The following is a 23,376-nucleotide window of genomic DNA, read 5'->3' on the forward strand; positions in this document are numbered from 1 at the left end:
AAATGTGTATAGAAAAGCAGTGATTTTCATTTCCAGATTACTGCCTTTCCCCCAAGTAGGTTCAGCAAGGGCATCGTGGGACAAGGTCCCAGGATGCAACAGGGTCAGCGATGCCAAGTCGCAATGCAGTTCTGTGCATGCTTACTCAGAGGTAAAGTTTCTCTGCTTTTCCACTGGGGCTTATGCCCAGGAAAGCGTGCCTAGGGTTGCAGCCTGAAAGGATACCGGGAATGGGAGGAGGAGAACAGGGAGCTCCTTCTTACCTTCATGGAGAGGAGGCGGGTGAGATAGATCTCAGGAATAGCCTTGGCCCTCTCTCTCTCCCGGACGCTCCCTCGCCGATGTTTAGGCAGCTCAGGCTCCTCTGTCGGTTTCACCAGGTGCCAGAGCTTCATCCCACCCTCATCAGCATCCTCCAGCATTGGGGTCTCTGTAATGCACAAACCGGTAAACACCAACAAATGTTTAGAATTTGGATCTGTCTTTTAAAATGTTTTCATTCTGTCTTTTCTCCAAAGGTACCAAGATGGCATAGATGGCTCCTGCCTGCCATTCATTCTTACAACAGTCCTGTGAGGTAGATCCCTTTGTGTGTGTGTGTGTGTGTGTGTGTGTGTGTGTGTGTGTATGTATTTGTGTGTGTGTGTGTGTGTGTGTGTGTGTGTGTGTGTGTGTGTGAGAGAGAGAGAGAGAGAGAGAGAGAGAGAGAGAGAGAGAAAGTGACCCTAACAACAACAACAACAATTTATTTATATCCCATCCATCTGGCTGGGTTTCCCCAGCCACTCAGGGCAGCTCCAAACAAAATATTAAAAACACAACAAAACATCAAACATTAAAAGCTTCCCTAAACAGGGCTGCCTTCAGATGTCTTCTAAACGTCAGATCATAGCTGCCAAGTTATCCCTTTTTTTAAGGGATTTTCCCTTATGCTGAATAGGCTTCCTCGTGAGAAAAGGGAAAACTTGGCAGCTATGCGTCAGATAGTTGTTTATTTCTTTGACATCTGATGGGAGGGTGTTCCACAGGGTGGGTGCCACCACCAAGAAGGCCTTCTGCCTGGTTCCCTGTAACCTCGCTTCTCGCAGTGAGGGAACTGCCAGAAGGCCCTCGGAGCTGGGCCTCCGTGTCTGGGCAGAACGATGGGGGTGGAGACACTCCTTCAGGTATACTGGGCTGAGGCCATTTAGGGCTTTAAAGGTCAGCACCAACACTTTGAATTGTGCTCGGAAACGTACTGGGAGCTGATGAAGGTCTTTCAAGACCAGTGTTATGTGCTCTTGGCGGCCACTCCCAGTCACCAGTCTAGCTGCCGCATTCTGGATTAGTTGTAGTTTCTGGGTTACCTTCAAAGGTAGCCCTATGTAGAGCGCATTGCAGCAGGTCTTTCATGGCCAGTGTTATGTGGTCTCGGCGGCCACTCCCAAAAGCTTCCTGGTCAAACGGATTTGAATGCAGGTGTGCTTAATGCGCTCAATGCTCTGACTACCACACCATATACTGTAGATCCTTGCAAGCGAATGACAGACCTTTTCTTTTTTCGCCTCTCTGATCCAGGGGCAGGCAGACTTCCAAGCTTAGAGAATTATGTTGAACCAAAGGTGAACTGTTCCAGAAGCTCTGCAAATGCCATCTTGGTAGTCAAGATAACCCCACAATTAATAGGCGGTTATTGCAGCAGTGAGCTCATATATGTTTATATTCACTTGCTCTGCTATTAAGCTAATTGGCTTTCTTTGATGTTGTCCTTATCTGTGGGCTTGGGGTGCTGGGCTCAGAGCCCAGAAAGAGGAGCTGTCTGTAAGATTTGGGTCAGGCATAGGCAAACTGCGGCCCTCCAGATGTTTGGGACTACAATTCCCATCATCTCTGACCACTGGTCCTGTTAGCTAGGGATGATGGGGATTGTAGCCCCAAACATCTGGAGGGCCACAGTTTGCCTATGCCTGATTTGGGTTGTTGTTTAGTCGTTTAGTCGTGTCCAACTCCTCGTGACTCCATGGACCATAGCACGCCAGGCACTCCTGTCTTCCACTGCCTCCCGCAGTTTGGTCAAACTCATGTTCGTAGCTTCGAGAACACTGTCCAACCATCTCGTCCTCTGTCGTCCCCTTCTCCTTGTGCCCTCCATCTTTCCCAACATCAAGGTCTTTTCCAAGGATTCTTCTCTTCTCATGAGGTGGCCAAAGTATTGGAGCCTCAGCTTCACGATCTGTCCTTCCAGGGAGCACTCAGGGCTGATTTCCTTCAGAATGGATAGGTTTGATCTTCTTGCAGTCCATGGGACTCTCAAGAGTCTCCTCCAGCACCATAATTCAAAAGCATCAATTCTTCGGCGATCAGCCTTCTTTATGGTCCAGCTCTCACTTCCATACATCACTACTGGGAAAACCATAGCTTTAACTATACGGACCTTTGTCGGCAAGGTGATGTCTCTGCTTTTTAAGATGCTGTCTAGGTTTGTCATTGCTTTTCTCCCAAGAAGCAGGCGTCTTTTAATTTCGTGACTGCTGTCACCATCTGCAGTGATCAAGGAGCCCAAGAAAGTAAAATCTCTCACTGCCTCCATTTCCTCCCCTTCTATTTGCCAGGAAGTGATGGGACCAGTGGCCTGATTTGGGTATTTCCCACCTATGCCCTCAGCTGGTCAGGCGAAGCAATGGGAAGTTCTATCCAAAGTTACGTGTGCTGCTTTGTGTATAAATAGTATGTAAACACCTTCCGAGGGACTCTGTTCCACTTATCAGAGCTGAGCTCACAGTCCTGTCTTACAAAAATCCAGTCCTAGTTTCCTCCAGAAGCTTTCTTCATTTCATCAGCTTAATTTACAGGGGGAAGAGGGAGGCTTTCTGTTGTTGCTATTGTTAAAACAACCGGCAGTCAGAATATTTTCCAATCTACTGACAAGCATTCAGAGATTTACCTTCTGCCCACCCAAGCTGGCACTGATCATTTCTCCAGATTTTCCTCCAACATTTAAACAAGAGTTTTAGAGTGACTTACTCTCTCCAGGGATATAGTCCTGATTCTCCCTGGGAAGATGCTTGGTCATACGGGGGACAAGAGCAACAGTGGCTCCATCGGGTACCTGAGAGTGAAGGGGGAAACTGAGTTAGGCAGCACCGCACATTCCTCTTTTCTCTCTATATAATAAAAATGTCATCATGTCATCATGCAGCCCCTACTGGTGGATCCTGTAGTGGCTCATCACAACCCTGGATTTGCATAAAGTCAGGATGGGATAGGGGAGCAAAACCAATGGCAGGATGCACAACACAGAATCTTAAGTGGGAAAGGACCAAAAGGCCAGGAAGCCCAACCTCCTGTCACAGAGTAGGACAGGGGTCCCCAAACTACGGCCCCCGGGCCGGATGCGGCCCAATCGGCCTTCCAATCCGGCCCGCGACGACCGCCGCCGCCCGCTGCCGCCGCCCGCTCTCACGGCGCGCGGCGCAGCGACGATCTAAAAAACTGGCAAAAAATCGCTGAAAATCCTTTGTGCGCATGCGTATGGGCCTCTCCCGACCCGGAATAGGTCATTTCTGGTGCACTTCCGGGTCGGGGGAGGCCCATACGCATGCGCACACTCCCCCGCCCTCCGGCCCGCTGCGCGCGCACTCCCCTGCCCTCCGGCCCACTGCGCGGTCGGCGCGGCGGGCACCGGCCCGCCGCGCGGTAAGTCTGGGGACCCCTGGAGTAGGACCTTTATTTCACCAGACCCTGGAGGTCAAGAAGAGGCTGAATCTGTAGAACCATTGCGCTCCAAAAAAGGTCCTTAGGGAAAAAACAGCTCAAGGCAACCCATGCACTGAGCCAAGCCACCCACTGTAGCCACCCAAATAATTCTCCCTCACCTTGTAGTGTTGCAGTGTGTTGAGACGCTTCCAGGTGCCCTGGACAACAGAAGTCACGTCCTCATCGGAGAGGATGAGGTGCCCAGCCAAACCTGATCTCCACTCTAGCACCATCAGAAACGAGGGGGAAACAAAAATCGATAACCAGGTTGGAATACAGCACAAAGTGGAGGCAAGCGGCTTTTAGAGGTGGCTCGTGCCCAGATGGGGAGAGAGGAAGGCAGGGAGATCAATAATAATAATAATAATAATAATAATAATAATAATAATAGGTGCAGCCCGATCCAGTTCTGTCCCCAACCTTCTCTTCCCTGCTTAGTTTTACAGGAACAACACTGAGACTGAGGAGGAGGAAGCTGGCAAGCAGAACAGGCAGGTGGAAGCTGGAAGAAGGGAGACTAAGGTTGGTCTGGCTGTGCCTCCTTCGTCCTAATGGACCAGACTTCACTGCGGCAGCTACAAACCCATAATGAGCACGGGGGCGGGAGACACTTCCTCTATGTATCATGTTCCCCACAGCAGGGACAGGAAAACCTGTGGCCCTCCAGACTGCTGGACTCCAACTCCCATCAGCCTCAGTCGGCACGGCCAATGGTCAGGGATGATGGGAGTTGAAGTTGAAGCATCAGTTGGGTGGCCACAGGTTCCCTCCATCCCTGTCTTACAGCCAGATAGTCCATCTCCTTGGGACCAGCTCCCACAGTGACTTCCGCTTCTCTGACTTGGGTTGACGAGGAAGTGGGTGGGGAGCACTGCTTGCCGTTGCCTACCAACCATGCTGGTGTTGGGAATTTCCATTCCACCTTTAGTTGCAGATACGGGATTACTAACTGTCTCATGTCTGTTTACATTCCAGCACTGTTTGCTGGCGTAAGCGGAACTTCTGCTGGGTTGTTGCTTTTGCTTTTACCTCTCTCCCCGAAGAGACGGCAAGGAGAGAGGCGACATGTTTCTCTGTTCTGATTGATGATTAATAAATCCGTAGTTCCTAGTATGTCTCCACAAGCTTCAAGCCTCTTTTGTTGCGCAGTTTTGCTCTGCTAAGTAAAGTGTGCCCATGTCCGCAGACTTGGGTCACTGATTTATGACGCACCAGAGGTCGAGGGATCTTCCAGCGTGCCAGCTGGAAGGAGACGATCCAGCTGGGGGCTAGCCAGCTGGCCTTTCGACCCCTGGATGCCAACAGCTGGGACAAGGATGGTAGAGAACGGCCTGGATGTAGGCACAGTAAGGGGGGGGAGTGAGGCAGAGTTTCAGAAGTGGGGGGGTGAGCAGAGGTGGATGGCCATTTGGGGTACCATACCGCAGAGCAGAGTCCCACCATAATCGCTCTTTCTTCCATTGCCTGGAATTCTACTCACCCAAGTCAAGCGTGTCTGGGTCTGGCCGGTGGCAGTAAGGTGTCCCTTTGTAGACCTGGTCGAGAATCTTCTCCTTCACTTGGGTGATGGTGTCGCAATCCAGCCCCTTCACCAACACCCCCTGGGAGCCCTCTGGTCCTCCCACCGTGCTTCCAGTTTGAGGCAAGGCTGTCAAGGTCTGCAAAAGCAAGGCGGGCAAAGATGAGCTGACTCCACTCGCCCCCACTTGTTTCTCGAGGCCCAAACGCTGACTAAGCACTATAAAGATGAGTGGCGGTGCTGCTGTGGTGCAAAGGAACAGACCGCAAAGAATTCTGGGAGCTGTAGTTTGTTAAGGGTGTTGAGAGTTGTTAGGAGACCCCCCTATTCTACTTCCAGAGCTACAATTTTCCGATTGGTTTAACAGTTCATTCCTCTTCCCAAGGAACTCTTGGAACTGTTAGCTCTGTGAAGGAAAAGGACAGAGGGCCAGAAGAGGAGGTATGCATTTGGGTGGCCAGAGAAGCCAGTGTTTAACTGAATGAGAGAGTGGTTCTAGGCGGGCCTCTCCCCCCAGCAGGACTTTGGTCGCTCTCACCAGTGTGCGGTATTCCAGGTCTTCTCTGAGAAGGCGGTTGTCATTCAGGGTGTACTTCGCCTTTCCCGTCACCCAGTCCACTGGCCCCTTATCCACCTGGTGCTTTATGCCCCGGAAGAGCATATAGAGAGGCTCTCCAACAGAGTCCTAGAGGAGAAATGGGGGAAAAAACGCCTCATCAGACACAACACAGCAGCTCTGGGAGCTTCTACCTGCCATTCTGGGCCATCTCACGACAGAAACAGGTCAGGTGGAAACATTTAACCAAATCAGGTTGAGTGGGTCAACTGGTGGGCTGAGACCCACCAGTGGGTCCTAGCTTTACCTAAAGTGGATCACACCAGCAGCGTTACCACCGCTGAAATGCAGGGTGAAAAAAAATTAAGGAATTAATCCCAAAATGCACGTTTGCGCTGAAGGTGGGCGATAGGTCTGAAAAAGTTGATTAGTGTTAGCACTGAGCCACGGTTCCTCTTTAAAACGTTAAAAATGTTCCTCTTTAACCAGGCCTTTGGCTGATTTGACAACCAATGTCCTTTAAAAATGTGTTGGGGAGCTTGTTTTTGTTCTTATTTATTATGTATATTGTGTTTTTTATATTGTGATTTTATGTTGTCACTGCCCTGAGACCTGCAGGTATACAAATGTAATTAATAATAATAAATAATGATCACGGTGTGCTCGCAGGTGTGAGTAAAAGCTGATTTAGCAAGCAGCTGGCTTGAAAGCATCTGGTTTCAGACAACAACAACAACAACAACAACAACAATTTATTATTTATACCCCACCCCTCTGGCTGGGTTTCCCCAGCCACTCTGGGCGGCTTCCAACAAAACATTAAAATACAATAATCTATTAAACATTAAAAGCTTCCCTAAACAGGGCTGCCTTCAGATGTCTCCTAAAAGTCTGGTCTTTTTGACATCTGGTGTGAGGGCGTTCCACAGGGCGGGTGCCACTACCGAGAAGGCCCTCTGCCTGGTTCCCTGTATCTTGGCTTCTCGTAGCGAGGGAACCACCAGAAGGCCCTTGGCACTGGACCTCAGTGTCCGGGCAGAACAATGCGAATGGAGACGCTCCTTCAGGTATACTGGACCAAGGCCCCACAGAGCACATTGCAGTGGTCCAAGTGAGAGATAACTAGAGCATGCACTACTCTGGTGAGACAGTCTGCGGGCAGGCAGGGTCTCAGCCTAGACGAGATGCTAGTACTGTCAAAGGAGGGGTTGTGTCAATCCACATTTCACTGTTCTGAAGGACAAATGTTCCTGGTGTGTCAAGACAGCCGACCTTTACATGGCCTGGGCTTTAATGTGTTGGGTTCCTGCTCCAGGGACACCTCTGAATCCTGTTCCCCTGATCTTGCCACCTTTATCTCAGGATAAAGCTCTTGCTTCTCCCTGCAGGCCAAGAGATTTTGACAGTTGTCCCCAATCTCACGGGGATGGGCCTTATTAAGTTATTCAGATGACAACAGCAGGCCAACTGCACAGGAAGTTGGCAGCATAGTGCTCTCCTGACGCAGTTGGCCTCATATTCCCATCATCCCCCGACTGTTGGCCATGCTAGCTAGGGCTGATGGGAACTGTAGTCTAACACCAACTGGAGGGGGCCATTTTGGCTAGCTCTGTTCCAGCAGCACATGCAAGCTCTACCTTGACCTCCTCTCCCCATGGATGACTAGGAGGATGTCTTACCCTCACGAACGTGTATAGGCAGATGGACATCCAGTTTGTCAGCAGCTTCTCCACCACCGTCTCTGTCCTGAAAGAGAAAGAGAAACCAAATTTATCAGGCTTCTGTCCAGAGTGGATAAAAATCAATGATTTTTTAAAATGATTTTTTAAAATTTAAATTGGATTTTTAAAAATTTTTAACGGATTTTTTCGATTTAAATTGGATTTTTAAAATAAAATGCTTTTGCAGGAAAAATCTTCCTAAAGATAGTTTTCAATTTAAGTTACGTTATAGTCCAAAGGCTATTCATCAGGAAATAAGGATTTGTTTTAAGTTTTTCATGTGTGCTAAAACTCAAGTCTAAGTTTGTTTTTTTTAAAAAGTTGTTTGCCCACATCAGTTAACAAACATGGATAACACATGCTACAATGTTATTATTTTAGTTACATAAATTGTTTAAATTGTTAATAAGGAAATGGTTACTTTTCTCCTTCCAATAAAGTACAGCAGAAAAGTTGTCCAAATATAACGAGTTAACTTATTAAACCTCACCACAATTTCATAATTATCTGTCTATGTATTTCTAATAGTACAGTATAACCAAATCAGTAACTTTTGATATAGCTGTAAAAACTACTCTGAAAATTCATTATTCCAAAAACGAAACCTTCATCTGGTTGTAAATATTAAGATTATACCAGCAGGAATGAGTCTTTCTGTAAAAAAAGAAGATTGAAATCAAGTCTTACTGACTAGTGATTTAAATCGATCTGATTTAAATCAAATCCACCCTGCTTCCATCTCACAGCTCAAAAGAGACAGTAACACAGGGGTGCCCAAACTTTTTTCAAAGAGGGCTGGATTAAATTGACCGGCGGGCCAAATTAGGCCCCTGAAACGGACTTTGGACATGCCTGCAGTAACACTTCTCTACGTCTCCTCCCCACAGAGATATGCTGGGCACTCAGTTTCCCCCCTAAAACATCATGAAGTTGGGCAGTGGGGCTGTCAACACCAGAAAAAGTGACGGACTCTCTCTCTCTCTCTCTCCTGCCCACCTTCTCAGCATCAGTTTGGGGTTCTTGGCGACATACTGCTCCACCAGGTCATTCAGGAGGGTCTTGAGGATGTCTGTGAAGTACTCGAGTTTCCCGTGCAGCGAGACTGTGAGAAGAGACGCAACGTAGGCCCGGTCCCTTGGGGAGAAAGTGCGCTGGATCTCCAAGGTGTGTATAAACTGGGCGCATCGAAGGAGGGGACAAAAACACAGAATTGTCATTAGGAAACAACTGATTGGTTGGGGAGGAGATATTTTAGCTGGTTGATGGGTCGTAATTTAGAGGCTGGCCCTCACTTTCCCATAAAAACAACAACCGTGGAGATTAGAAGCTGGAAGGGGTTAAATTTGGAAAGGCCAAGAGGGGCCAGAAATGCACAAGAAGCTCCCTACTCCTGTGTCAAGGCTCAGGGAATCCTATCCCTTCCCCGGTGGCAGATAACATGAAGAGTCCTTACCACATAATCTATTCGGTATTCACAGAGAAGAGACAAAGGAATGTAGTCTCTATGCCATGATGGCGTTGCTCTGAGCAAAGCCTAACCCCCTTCGTCTCTCTTATCGTATGTCACCCCTGCTTTCTGTCTCTGATCTTTCTGTTCAGCTACTCTCACTGCACGCCTAGTGCTTGGGGAGGGGGGCTCAGGAATGCTCTCCAAAGACACTGAGCCTGCCAGCTGTCTCTACCCCAGTGTTTCTTCTACCAGTATTTCCCAGCTTTTACCCTCTGCAGTCTCTGAACTATGTCCTTCCGCAAACCGCTGTTCTGAATCTATACTGCACTCCTGTTCTCGGGAAGGTTCAAAAGAAAAGGGGCGAGGGGCAACCATTCTTCCCCAGTCCAGCCCCCGACATCCTGCAACACCAAGTGATAGTTCAAGTGTTGAAATGAACACCTCCATCATGTGGGCAGTGAACAAAACAGCTTGGAAAACAGGGGACTGAGAAGAGATATGACAGCCGTCTTCAAATATCTCAAGGACTGTTACTCGGAAGTTTGTTTTCTCCTGCTCTGGAGGGTAGGACTCAAACCAATGGCTTCATGTTACAAGAAAGGAGATTCTGACTAAACATCAGGAAGAACTTTCTGATGGTAAAAGCCAGGGGTTGGCAACCACAAGTGGCACACGGGGGTCGTTTAAACGGCCCCCGAGCCGAGCCGCCTGCTCAGCGAGTCCCCACGCGCTGCACTAAACCGGCACAGCATGGAGTGGGGACTCACTTCTGCAGCACCAGAAATTGCATCTGCGCAGACACGATCCGGTCCATGGAGCAATCTCCACGGGAGTGAGCCCACCCAGGCGAAGTAAACTTTGCCGACCCCTGGTGAAAGCTGTTCAACACTAGATGGGACGGTGGAATGGACTCCCTCGGGAGGTGGTGGACTCTCCTTCCTTGGAGGTTTTTAAGCAGAGGTTGGATGGCCACCTGTCATGGATACTTTAGTTGAGATGCCTGCATTGCAGGGGGTTGGACTAGAGGACCCTTGGTGTCCCTTCAGACTCTACAATTCTATGATTCTAACCAGGGCTTGGGCCCTCTGAGCCACCCTCTAACAATGCCCCTCTCCCCGAATGAATGATAGCCCCACATTCTGATCCCTTTCTAAACCTACAGCAGAAACTGCCAATTAGCTTTCATTTTACCCCACAATAGTGAGAAGTAGAAGCTTGAGGTTGAGCAGCAGCACACAGTGGGCTTTTGCTCTGAAGGACAAGCGCTGTGTTCCGCAGCATGGCTTTAGCCTCCTTAGTGCTGCCTGAGACCTGCCTTGAAGATTTACAAGAGGCGTGATTTTTGTTTTACTTCAATACGAAGGCATCTGTTCCTGAAAACATACCTTGGTGAGAAAGAGCTTACTGTTGAGGAGGTTGGAGAGCTGCACCAAGCCCTGTTCGACCGTCTGCCTCCGGCATTCTGGCACGTCCAGGTCCCTTTGCAGCGGCGACTCGCGGTGGCCTGGGAAGAAGACACGCTCTGCATAGGACTTGTAGTCCAGGAAGGGGATCCCGGTGCCAACCAAGTCGCTGGTGAGGTCCATCATCTCCGTCATGAGGTCTGCAACGAAAGAAAAAAACTCAGGTGATGAGGAAGAGGACAAGAGTGTGGGAAACAGGAAATGAAAGGAAGCCTTCTTATATAAACTCAGACTATTGGTCCGTCCAGCCCAGTATTATCTATTCTGGTTGGCAGCTGCTTGCCAGCGTATCAGACAAGAGTCTTTTCAAGCCCTCCCTGGCTTGAAAATTGTGTTTATTTGAAAATGTGGGCAGCATTAAGATAAATCCAACAGTGTAAACAAGTTTTGAAGGATATAATAGTGGAATACTGAATGGTTTAGTTTATATAAAAATATGCAGGGATTTCTGTTTTGTAAAATGAATCATGGAAAGAGAAGAAGGGAAGTCATCAATATTTTAAGGTTGTTTAAATGAATGTTCTAAAATTTAAAAAAGAAAATTTAATTAAAAATTATAGAAAAAGGAAGAAGAAGGGAACCTGAATTTCCAGGGGCAGATCAAGGGGGAAGCTCCTTCCTCCCCTCTTACCAGTGAATTCTTTTTTGCACCGGTCCCGGACACTCGTCTCCAGATTTTCCAGCTGGATCTGAACTTTTTTGTAATCCCTCAGGGCCTGCTTGCTCTTCCTCCTGGAAAGAAAAACCATCAACAACATATGCCAAAGTCAATCCCCTCTACTCACAGCGTAGCTTTTTATTTCTGTGCAAGAGAATCACCCTGGGTTTTGCAACCACAAAACCAAATTAACCGTGCAAAAAGGAAACAGCGAGCTGTACAGCTAGGCTGATATTTTCATTCAAGCCATTTTTGGACATTCTCAGACGCAGCACAAAAAGGCTTTATCTTGAAGAGCAAAAAAAGAGGACAGCCAGAGTGTGGCGTTTGCCCGTTCTTTTGGAAATGTCTGTACAGGGGGAGAGAAAGGGTTCATAGGTAGACCAATAGAAAAGTCCAGAGGCGGAGCCTACCTGCTTTTAAAAGGCTTAGCCAGAAGTTTAGACAGAGGGGAAGACAGTTGGAAATAGAGAGACAGTTAGTTCGGTTGGTTTCTTGTGGGTGGCAGGCATAGGAGTCAGAGTGGGTTAGAAACAGAGAGAATGAATCGGATTACAGTGTTTCAAAGTATTTAAAACTTGTTTGCGTTCACAATAAACTGGAATCTTTGTTAATATGTTACAAGTCCTGGGGAAACCTTGTTGGTGGCAGTGGAAGAGAATAGACGTGGTGGCACCAGGTCAATAGTCTGTGGAACGACCGGGGGCTCTGTGTGAACACCCCACCAAGCCACTGCCAGCCCAGGCCTCTTTCCCTGGCTCGGGCTGGCAGCTGCCGCAGTGTGCCAAGCAGCCCAAGCCAAAAAACCCCAGACATTTCCTTTAAAATGAAAAAATCCGCTTGGATGGGCATGTTGGTCCCCCAAAAGAGGACATGTCTGGGTTTCCCCGGACGTATGGCCACCCTACCCCCCATGCTGCACTTTGACGTCCCAACAATCGAGGCTTCAAAGTGCAGCATCACCTGTTGTCATAGTGATGACAGGTGACTGGCCCTGACCACCTGTCTAGATTTATCTGTCAGGAGTCAGGGAGATGAGGATCTGGCCCAAAGGCAGAATATCTTCCTTGCTCCTGCCTTACAGGGTTGCTGTAAGGGATGCAACAAGATAATGCATGGGATGCTCTTTGAAAGCTCCATCACCAACTTTCCCGAAACTGGTGCCCTTCAGATATTTTGGACCACAACTCCCATCAGCCCCTGCCAGCTGCTAAGTATGATCTCTGGTGTGGAAACAGGAAGAAAGAAACCTCCAAGGTTTCCACTGCTCTAAGCAACTCTGAGCAGGTCCCTACAGAAAGCAGTTGCTGCTTCAGTGCCAATTTACTCTATCCCCCCCCCCCAAAAAAATCTGTGTTGTTGTTTTTCCACAAACAGAACAGGTCACACTACCCAACTGGCTTCTCTTGCATGTAGACTGCAGTGCCAGGCTAGGCCTATGGAACATGGTCCTGCAGACAGGCTGGCAAGCACCCTCCTTCCTCCTCACCTGTAGATGAAGACGATGATGAGGACGATCAGAGCAACAAAGGAGGCGACAACCCCCAAGCCAATCTGGGCCTCTACAGGAAAGGTCAGCTGACTCTCTGTGTCATATTGCACACGGCCCAGGCGGAATTGGTTGTTGCCCATTTGAACCTGCAGGAGGACAAGAGGATGGAAAACTGATTTCATGTGAAGATGAGGAGGAGGAGCCTCCATTATTAATATTATTATTACTGCTACAATTTCTATGATGTCTGTCCAAATCATTATCTATCTATCTATCTATCTATCTATCTATCTATCTATCTATCATCTATCATCTATCTGCACACATAGATTTACTAAATTTGGGAGGGATTATAATAGTGGGCTGACACGATCTTTCAATATCGCACATAGTTCAATCTGAACAAGGAAACCAAATGGAAGAAAAATAAACAAAACGATTTATCATCACTGACCATTTTATCTTTTTCATGGGGTTCAGCAAATGATGCTGTTGGAGATGCTTAAGATATGGGATGTATATTACTGCTATAATAATTTTTACTTTTTGTGCTTTACCAAGCTAAAGTTACTGAAACCTCAGTTCCTTCGTTAATGCATTAAAAATAAATAAATCATCCCATGAAAAATAAAATGCTTGTTGTTATGCCTTCAGATAAGCATACCTTATGGGCTAGCTTTTCAGATAGAGCCAAAAAACAATGACTCAGACCCTATTATACCAATACAGTATTCTAAAGTGGCAGTTTCTAAGTATTTCCTGTTTTTCCCCACCAGGTGGGCCCAGTGTCTCAGAAGACCAAAGATCTCCAGAACTTGGTGCTGGAAGGAGAAAGCATGGTGTGTGTTGTTGCTAGTTTGACGCTATTCTGGCATAGTCTCCATGCATGTAAGCAAGCATGCAAGGGGACGTGAGGGTGCATTGCTGAATCCTGCCCCCCCCCCCCGTATTATCGTTTTTCACCCACTTCAGCACCCTCCACACCCACTTAAGGGCAAAGGCCCGAAGTGGGGAGCCTCCATGATTCCTGCGCAATTACAAAAACCTGACTGCTCAGTAGGAATCATAGAGTTGGAAGGGACCCTAAGGGTCATGTAGTCCAACCCGCTGCAGTGCAAGAGGAAAGTGGAGAGGTGGCTCCTCACCTCAGAGTTTCGACCCTCAAGCTCCTGGAGGGCCGTACACAGAAGAAAGTTAAGGTGCCGGAAGAAGAGGGGACTGCCAAGATGCTCCCTGCCTGTTCCTTCTCATGCGATTGCTTATGTGTGGCTACAGGAAAAGGCTGGATTGGGCTCTGAACAGTGAGGACCTTCTCTCGTGATCATCCCAAGAAGGTACCTATCAGCTCTATCTCTGTTACTTTATGCCAGTGGTTTCCAAAGAGGTAAAGGTATAGGTAAAGGTAAAGGACCCCTGGATGGTTAAGTCCAGTGAAAGGCAACTCTGGGGTTGTGGCACTCATCTTGCTTTCAGGCAGAGGGAGCTGGCGTTTGTCCAGACAGCTTTGCAGGTCATGTGGCCAGCATGACTAAACCGCTTTTGGTGCAATGGGACACTGTGATGGAAACCAGAGCGCATGGAAACACCATTTACCTTCACTGCACTACACTGCAGCGGTACCTATTTATCTACTTGCACTGGTGTGCTTTCAAAATGCTAGGTTGGCAGGAGCTGGGACAGAGCAATGGGAGCTCACCCCGTTGCAGAGATTTGAACCGCCAGCCTTCTGATTGGCAAGCCCAAGGGGCTCAGTGGTTTAGACCACAGCACCACCAGCATCCCAAAGAGGACTCGTTTCCAAAGAGGACGGTACTGCCAAGAGGTGAGGGGATGGCAGGGGGCCCCTGGAGGTGTAAATGGGTCTTGGACTTTGAAAAGACACTGGATCAGACCAAGTACTATTTATGTATGCGACAACCGCGGCTAGAACTTTATTAGCCCAAAAATGGAAGACTCAGGAGTTACCGACGATTGAAGAGTGGCAGACAAAAATGATGGACTATACGGAATTCTTAAGGAAATCAGCCCTGAGTGCTCCCTGGAAGGACAGATCGTGAAGCTGAGGCTCCAATACTTTGGCCACCTCATGAGAAGAGAAGAATCCTTGGAAAAGACCCTGATGTTGGGAAAGATTGAGGGCACTAGGAGAAGGGGACGACAGAGGACAAGATGGTTGGACAGTGTTCTCGAAGCTACGAACATGAGTTTGACCAAACTGCGGGAGGCAGTGCAAGACAGGAGTGCCTGGCGTGCTATGGTCCATGGGGTCACGAAGAGTCGGACACGACTAAACGACTAAACAACAACAATACGGAATTAGCAAGACTGACTAGCAGGATCCGAAACCAGGGAGAGTCAAAGTTCCAAAAGGAGTGGAGTAAATTTGTGGACTATATGGAAAAGAACTGTAGAAGTTTAAAGACACTTGCAGGACTGAAATAAATCCTACGAATTGACTTTAGATAGAAGGAATAAAGAAACTGTAAGACAGGAATGGACAAAAAAAACCGACTGGGGGGAGGGAGGGAAATAATTTTTTGTGTTTATTATGTTGTGTTTGTTGTTGTTTGTTCCGTTTTGTTATTTGTTAGATGTGTTTAATTGGAAAATTTAATAAAATGCTTTTAAAAAAAGAAAAGACACTGGATCAAACCCATCCATTTTTGTTGAATTAATTAAACTAAATAATTTTAATTGGATTTTGAGTAAACGTGCAATTGATTATTTCTGTTTTGAATTCTATTGTGCTCTTGCTATCCTTAAGGGGTCGTGCAAACCTGAGCAATGCACTTCATAGGGTAGGGTCAAGGGCACAAGGGATGAGTTTATGGAACCAAGGGGGGCAGTGACCCAAAAATGTTTGCAACCACAGCTTTATGTGATATCCCTGCAAACTGCTTTTTACTGCCAAGATCCTCAATCCACCACAGTATATTAGGGGAATGATTGGCAAAGGGGAGCTGGATAAAAATAGCCATTCCTGCTCAGAAGCTGTGCTGCTTTTTAAACTTTTATCATTAAACTTTTGTCAAATTTTACTTCCAACTGCAATTGAAGAAGCAGCCCACAAATCGATAGAATACTATTGCAGGGCAAGAGGTATAACAGAAGAGTATTCTTGCTAGGGTCTGCCACCATGATTTTATTTTATTTTACAGAATGTGTGTACCGCTAATTGTATAGAAGAAGAAGAAGAAGAAGAAGAAGAAGAAGAAGAAGAAGAAGAAGAAGAAGAAGAAGAAGAAGAAGAAGAAGAAGCAGCTCAACACGATTTACATAAATATACACGTTAAAATGACGGGGGAAAGTCAGAAGCTTGAAAAAAACACAAGCTGACCTAAAAAAATCCAAAGGCAAAATATAAATAAAACCAGCATTTTATCTATCCAAGTGAACAAAAGGTTTTTAACAAGTTTGGCTACATGATGTGAAGCAGGCAGAAAGGGTCTCTGCTGTGGTTTTTTTTTTCCTTCCAGCTTTGCTAATTTGCGGCTCCACAAGGCCCACTTTGAAGATAAGGGACCTGTTGTTCTCAGAGGGCGTGTTTCACCCTTCCTTCCCACAGCCTCTGTAAGAAGTAAATCCCACCCACCCACCTCAACTGCTTTTAATCCCATGAGGCAGGCATGTCAAACCTGCGGCCCTCCAGATGTTTTGGACTACAATTCCCATCTTCCCCAACCACTGGTCCTGCTAGCTAGGGATCATGGGAGTTGTAGGCCAAAACATCTGGAGGGCCGCAGGTTTGACATGCCTGCCATGAGGGAACAAAAGAGCACCATTTATACCCACTCTCTCCACCCCTCACAACTCCCAACAACACCCCAAAATGGACTATTAATAACCACTTTTTTTTGAAAAAAAACCTAACAATCCAACTCCCCCCCCCCACAATGTACCCTCTTTTAGGCCCGCAAGAGTTCCTTACAGATGGAACTCTAAAGAAATTATTTTCCCTTCCTTTCCTCAGTCCTGGCCTGTTGTGTTCAAATTCCCAGCCCTGCAACTCTTCCACTAGGCATTCCCCCCTTCGCCCACTGCGTTCCCTGTGCCCCTCCCCGCATCTCATCCAACTCTTCCCTTTCCCCCCACGGTCCACCCTGCTCCCCATCCCAGTTCGAGTTCTTCCCGTTGCCAATATCCACCCCTTACTGTGAACTCTGGCAAAGAGTCTGTGCCCTCCCGCTTGGCCCGGTGCAGAGGGGCTGGTTGCTCGGCGGGGGGTTCGCAATAGAGGTGGTTCTTCGTCAGGGTCTTGACCGAGCAGACGCCGACTCCGATCATGGCTTTCACCTCCTCTTTGGAGATGGCCAGGTCCAGGTTCTCCCCCTGGAGGAAAGAGAATGAGGCAGTCAGGTGAAGGCAAAGCTGTTTTTATTGCTCAGTGGCCCAGTTTGCACGCAACGCCAAGCCAAACCACGGTTTCGTGTTGATATACAGTGGTACCTCAGGTTACAGATGCTTCAGGTTACATACTCCGCTAACCCAGAAATAGTACCTCGGGTTAAGAACTTTGCTTTAGGATGAGAACAGAACTCGCACGACAGCGGCACAGCGGTTAAGGTTAGGTTAAGAACAGTTTCAGGTTAAGAACGGACCTCCAGAACGAATTAAGTTCTTAACCCAAGGTACCACTGTATATCACCGTTTAGCTGACAACAGTGGCAGGAATGGAGAAGCAAAGTGATGGTTTGCCTTAGCGTGTTGTCTGAACGCAGACTTTTTTTTTTGTCTCGGTCCAAATAAACCATAGCCTGTAAACAAGGCTTGTTCTTCATTCACAGCTTGTGGCTCGTTTTGTCTGTTTATTATTCATAAAAAAAATACCAGAGTGATTTACATCAATTGTACATGACAGCATACGGTAAAATCTATATGAAAAAGCTGAAGCCAGTTAACTATGAGAGGAGACAAACTACGAGCCCGGGTTTGGACAACATGCTATGCCAAACCATGGTTTAGCTCGCAGCAGTACCGTAGCAGCAGCAGCAGCAGGACTGGAGGAGCGAAGTGTCCACAGTCTCAGCCCCAGAAACCATCCCAGTCGCGTTATAACATGTTTTGGCACTGCATGCAAACCGAGCCAATTTACTTTATTATCAATGCATCCCGCAACACTTTCCAAATTAAATAGTGCTATCGTTAAGGGCCGTTACAGGCACAGATATAACTTTAAAGGTCTTGTGACCTACATAGGACAGTGCTTTTTTGCATGACACTGGTCCATTAGTATCGTCTACACTAATCGGCAGCAGTTCTCCAGGGTTTCAAGCAGGGAGTCTCCCACAATCCTACCTGGATCTGCTGGCGATGGAACGTAGAACCTTCTGCATGCCAAGCAACTGCTCTACCACTAGCTATGACCCTTCCCCACCAAAAACAGTCTAGAGATTATGGCTTCTGTTGGCATAACCAGGCGGGGCCTTTGGGTAGCGTACATTAGGTAGGGCATTACAGAGGAAGGAATTCTTACACCACACCTGCCGCTTTCTACCCTGTTGCATTTGCACAATGCATAATGAACTTATTGAACTCACCGCCACAAGACACAGTGGCGGCGGCTGTCATGGATAGATTGCACAGGGGGATTAGATGGATGCAGAATTATTATTATTTTTTAAAGTTTTTATTTATACTTTTCAAGTTTATACATTTCATTAGTTTTACAATCAATTTACCATTTCAAAAACCGACTTCCTTCTCTCCCTTTCTGCGGCTCCTTAAATGTTTTATTTTAATACCTTCTGCATATCCAAATTCATTTCACTTGCTCCTTTAATTCTCTCCTGCAAATATATTCTCTTGTGAAACTGCAGGTTATTACAATAATCCTGCTAATGCTTTTAATCGGTTTATAATTTATCTGTAAATATTCAATAAACCATTTCCATTCTTTTATAAAAAGTTTGTTGTATCTTGATTTCTTATTCTTCCGGTAAGTTTCGCCCATTTCTGCATATTCCATGAGGTTTCGTATAAAAAGCTTTTGTATACAGAGATGGATGCAGAATGAGACCTTGCTTAGGAGGGACTGAGCTACCTTGGAAGACGAGTTGTGGTCTATACCCATATGGAGTACCCAAAATCTACAAGCAAGGGACAGGTGTACCTGCTCCTTGCATGGTGGGGCTGCACCATTACCTCCACAGAGATGACGCTTCCAGGCTTGTGACGATAGGGCTTGGTGTGGTCATCCATATTGAGGGGGTGCAGGACGGGATCCACCTCATAGGAGAAGCCGCTCGGATGCACGGAGTTGAAGTCGAAACTGAGGTTATCGAGGACAAACTCCAGCTTCACTTGCATGGAGAGAGAAAGCTGCTTAATGTCAGGCGTTTTGCACAGGATGAGGCTAGAGGAGTTGACCTCGCAGGGCTCTTCAAACTAGGATCGGAAATAAAGGAGAGTGAACGGCTGGGCCCCACTCTCTCCTAGACACACACATTCTCCAGGACACCCCAGAGCACAGGGAATTCCTGGAGTAGACCTTGCTAAAAAAACATCTGCAGGACACTCTCTGTAGAAGGCCTTGGGCGCATCCCTTAGAATCATAGAATCATAGAGTTGGAAGAGACCACAAGGGCCATCCAGTCCAACCCCCTGCCAAGCAGGAAACACCATCAAAGCATTCTTGACATATGCCTGACAAGCCTCTGCTTAAAGACCTCCAAAGAAGGAGACTCCACCACACTCCTTGGTAGCAAATTCCACTGCCGAACAGCTCTTACTGTCAGGAAGTTCTTCCTAATGTTTAGGTGGAATCTTCTTTCTTGAAGTTTGAATCCATTGCTCCGTGTCCGCTTCTCTGGAGCAGCAGAAAACAATCTTTCTCCCTCCTCCATATGACATCCTTTCATATATTTGAACATGGCTATCATATCACCCCTTTACCTTCTCTTCTCCAGGCTAAACATACCCAGCTCCCTAAGCCGTTCCTCATAAGGCATCGTTTCCAGGCCCTTGTCCAATTCCTCAAGACCAAAGCCAAAAGCCAGCCTACTTTTGAGGAAACCCAAGTCCAAATTGCCTTTCGATCATCTGACTGGTCACTTCCAGAATAGGATGTGGGACTATATAGGTATTGAGCAGGCATCCCCAAACTTGGGCCCTCCAGATGTTTTGGACTACAATTCCCATCTTCCCCGACCACTGGTCCTCTTAGCTAGGGATCATGGGAGTTGTAGGCCAAAACATATGGTGGGCCGCAGTTTGGGGATGCCTGGTCTTGAGCCTGATCCAGCAGAGGGTTTTTGGTCTGTGTGTTCAGCCTTCAAGTTCACTGGGTGAACTTGGGCCAGTCACATTCTCTCTCTTCGCGGGGCTGTTGTAAGAATAAACAATAATGTTTTTGCGGGGGATGGAGGCAGGGAGAAAACATGTCGTCGTCCGTCCCACCCACCTCCCCGGAGGTCCTTAGAAGAAGGGTAGAATCTGAAGGAAATGAATAAGGCCTGTCCCAAAAACGCGTTGATATTAAAAAGGGGGAAATCCAAAACGCCACTAGGGCTTGCAATGAGAAGTCAGTGGTCCCTCGACTTACGAATTACTCGACATCCGTAGGTTTCAACTTACGAACGGGGCAAATGGCCGCATGCTTACGAATTTTTCTACATCCAAACGGAAACCGTTGGCAGCTTTACATGTGGTTTTTTCGACTTATGAATGTTTCCGATTCCCTCCCCCGCCCCCCCGGGAAGCCGCATTTCGACTTCCAAACTTTTCGACCTACGAATGTGCATTCGGAACAGATTAAGTTCGTAAGTCGAGGGACCATTGTAATAGTAAATGTAGCTGTTTTTTGCTACCCTTTAATTTGCAACCTGAGGCAGCCAGAGATCCCTCACACACCCGGTAGCTTAGAACAGAATAACACACTGGCAAACATTGTACTGGCAAACCTACTTGCTGGACGCTGCAGAGGGCATTCTCAGGGCATTCTGTCTCCGGAATAATTCTGCGCCACCTGCTCAAGCCCCGGCGTCGGCGCTCCAGCGGAGAAACCGTGACGCGGATTTTGGGCCACTGCACGACATCAAGGTTGTGCCCACGAACTCGGATCTCCCTCCCACCGCTGAAATACACACACACACACACACACACACACACACACACACACACACGTTAGGGACTACAACCAGTGCAGATCTGAGGGCCTGCAGCTTCAAGATTTAAGATTTGCCCTTTAAAGCAAGTGCTGCGGCTCAGTGGAAAAGCACCTGCTTTTCATCCAGAAGGTCCCAGGTTCAACATCTGGCATCTCCAGGTAGGGCAAAGGAACATTCCTGCCTGAAAAGCTGGAGAGCCGCTGCTGGCCAGAACTACAGCCAAAACAAAAGTCTCGTGACACCTTTAAGCAGTGGTTCTCAAACTTCCTTCTCTGGGCCACACTTTAAGAATAAAAATTTGCTCATGCCACGCCAATTATGTGCATTGGTAAGAAATACATTGGAAAACAAAAAGAAACAACTCCTAGCCATGTTTGATTTATAGCCTAGAACATAACTCTTCGTAATATGATCACGGGGCATCCAGAAAGTATAAAATAACGCAGCTACATAAGAACACGAATCATTCCCAAAATATAATATTGATCGCCCTTGAATCTTCCCGCCACAATTGCCACCCTCTCCCTGTGGCACGCCACACCCTTTGAGAACCACTGCCTTAGAGGCAAACAAATTCCCAAGCTTTCTGGTCTTTTAAACTGTGATTGCATTGATTAAACTGCTTTTGCATTCATCTGTCCCATTTCCCTCTTCCTCCTCCCACAAGGTGGGGGTAGATACCAAAGGCAAAGGAAGGGTGGTCTGATAATACCGAAGTGATGGAGGACCATTCCAGGTAGGTGGAGCGAGAAAGCAAAGGGTAAAAGGCTCAATAATTTTTTAAAAATCGCCTTACAAACTTGTCTTGGCGGGGACGGGGACAGACAAGTCGTTTACCTCTGGAAACTCTTGGCTGGTTCTGCATACGTGATGTTGGGGTCCAGGGTGTATTTGAAGCGGGGGTGCTCCAAACTCCGTTCCTTATCCCCGTACTTGATTGTGACGTTGAGTTCCACAGATGCGTTACTGGCGCTAGTCAGGCACTGCAGCTCCTTCTCTTGCACTTCAGAATGACTTGTGGGAGCGAGAGAAAGAAAGAAAGAAAGAAAGAAAGAAAGAGAAAGAAAGAAAGAGAAAAGGGGCTGATTTCAATTTAAATATCATATATTCAGCCACCCGCCTACAAAATCTATTCTAAACTAGTTTTCTTCAGCCTTGGGTCCCCAGTAACTGTTGGACCACAATTGCCATTGTTCCTGACCGCATCGGGCTAAGCCAGGCATGGGCAACCTTGGATCTCCAGATGTTTTGGAACTACAACTCCCATGATCCCTGACCACTGGCCCTGCTAGCTAGGGATTGATTATGGGAGTTGTAGTTCCAAAACATCTGGAGAGCCAAGCTTGCCTATGCCTGGGCTAAGCTGTGGTTGGGGATCATAGAATCATACAGTTGGAAGAGACCACAAGGGCCATCCAGTCCAACCCCCTGCCAAGCAGGAAACACCATCAAATCATTCTTGACATATGGCTGTCAAGCCTCTGCTTAAAGACCTCCAAAGAAGGAGACTCCACCACACTCTTTGATAGCGAATTCCACTGCCGTACAGCTCTTACGGTCAGGAAGTTCTTCCTAATGTTTAGGTGGAATCTTCTTTCTTGTAGTTTGAATCCACTGCTCCAGGTCTGCTTCTCTGGAGCAGCAGAAAACAACCTTTCTCCCTCCTCTATGTGACATCCTTTTATATATTTGAACATGGCTATCATATCACCCCTTAACCTTCTCTTCTCCAGGCTAAACATACCCAGCTCCCTAAGCCGTTCCTCATAAGGCATCATTTCCAGGCCTTTAACCATTTTGGTTGCCCTCTTCTGGGCACGTTCCAGCTTGTCAGTATCCTTCTTGAACTTTGGTGCCCAGAACTGGTCACAGTATTCCAGGTGAGGTCTGACCAGAGCGGAATACAGTGGTACTATTATTTCCCTTGATCTAGATGCTATACTCCTATTGATGCAGCCCAAAATTGCATTGGCTTTTTTAGCTGCTGCATCACACTGTTGACTCATGTCAAGTTTGTGGTCTACCAAGACTCCTAGATCCTTTTCACATGTACTTCCTGACAGTAAGAGCTGTTCGGCAGTGGAATTTGCTACCAAGGAGTGTGGTGGAGTCTCCTTCTTTGGAGGTCTTTAAGCAGAGGCTTGACAGACATATGTCAAGAATGCTTTGATGGTGGTTCCTGCTTGGCAGGGGGTTGGACTGGATGACCCTTGTGGTCTCTTCCAACTCTATGATTCTATGATTCTACTGCTCTCAAGCCAGGGGATGATGGGAGTTGTAGTCCAATCACCCTTGCTAGTTGTTGCTGTCGTTTTGCCTAGGCTGAGCGGCCTCCAAACTATCAGGGCCCACCCAAAGGAGGTGAGGAGAGCATCCAATGATATGAGACTTGATGAAAGGCCTCTTCCTTATTTCTCCAGAAAGAGGTTGCTATATCTGACTAGTAACGACAGATTACCTGCTTTCTTCCTGAGCAGGTAAAAGCAGACCCGTTTCTCCTTGTTAAGAGGGCAATGTTACCTTAAAACCGGGATGGAGAATTTGTGACCCTTCCAGAACCCGTTGGATTTCAAAGCAGAAGCAGCCCGTACGGCCAATGGAAGCCAACATCTAAGGAGGCCTCAGGTTCCCCAACTCTACCTCGGATCTTTCCTGAAAATGCTGACCCAAAGCAAAC

General features: G+C 47.3%; 1 protein-coding gene across 2 annotated transcripts in view; it reads right to left on the bottom strand.

Annotated features, from left to right (window-relative positions):
- The window catches only part of PLXNB1 (plexin B1), a 142,972-nt gene that overhangs the window by 11,244 nt on the left and 108,352 nt on the right, over positions 1–23,376 (bottom strand). For both annotated transcript variants that reach the window (XM_060271238.2, XM_088662668.1), the window contains exons 20-33: positions 21,537–21,713; positions 20,497–20,665; positions 18,736–18,978; positions 16,747–16,923; positions 12,592–12,740; positions 11,076–11,176; positions 10,367–10,584; positions 8,528–8,706; positions 7,490–7,556; positions 5,793–5,939; positions 5,216–5,393; positions 3,855–3,958; positions 3,004–3,088; positions 264–430 (exon numbers count right to left, since the gene is read on the bottom strand). In XM_060271238.2, coding sequence (XP_060127221.2) covers positions 264–430; positions 3,004–3,088; positions 3,855–3,958; positions 5,216–5,393; positions 5,793–5,939; positions 7,490–7,556; positions 8,528–8,706; positions 10,367–10,584; positions 11,076–11,176; positions 12,592–12,740; positions 16,747–16,923; positions 18,736–18,978; positions 20,497–20,665; positions 21,537–21,713 — 2,161 coding nt within the window. The remainder of the gene's footprint in view (positions 1–263; positions 431–3,003; positions 3,089–3,854; positions 3,959–5,215; positions 5,394–5,792; positions 5,940–7,489; positions 7,557–8,527; positions 8,707–10,366; positions 10,585–11,075; positions 11,177–12,591; positions 12,741–16,746; positions 16,924–18,735; positions 18,979–20,496; positions 20,666–21,536; positions 21,714–23,376) is intronic.

Source organism: Zootoca vivipara, chromosome 2 (assembly GCF_965207765.1).
Source record: "Zootoca vivipara chromosome 2, rZooViv2.hap1.1, whole genome shotgun sequence".
Classification (NCBI taxonomy): domain Eukaryota; kingdom Metazoa; phylum Chordata; class Lepidosauria; order Squamata; family Lacertidae; genus Zootoca; species Zootoca vivipara.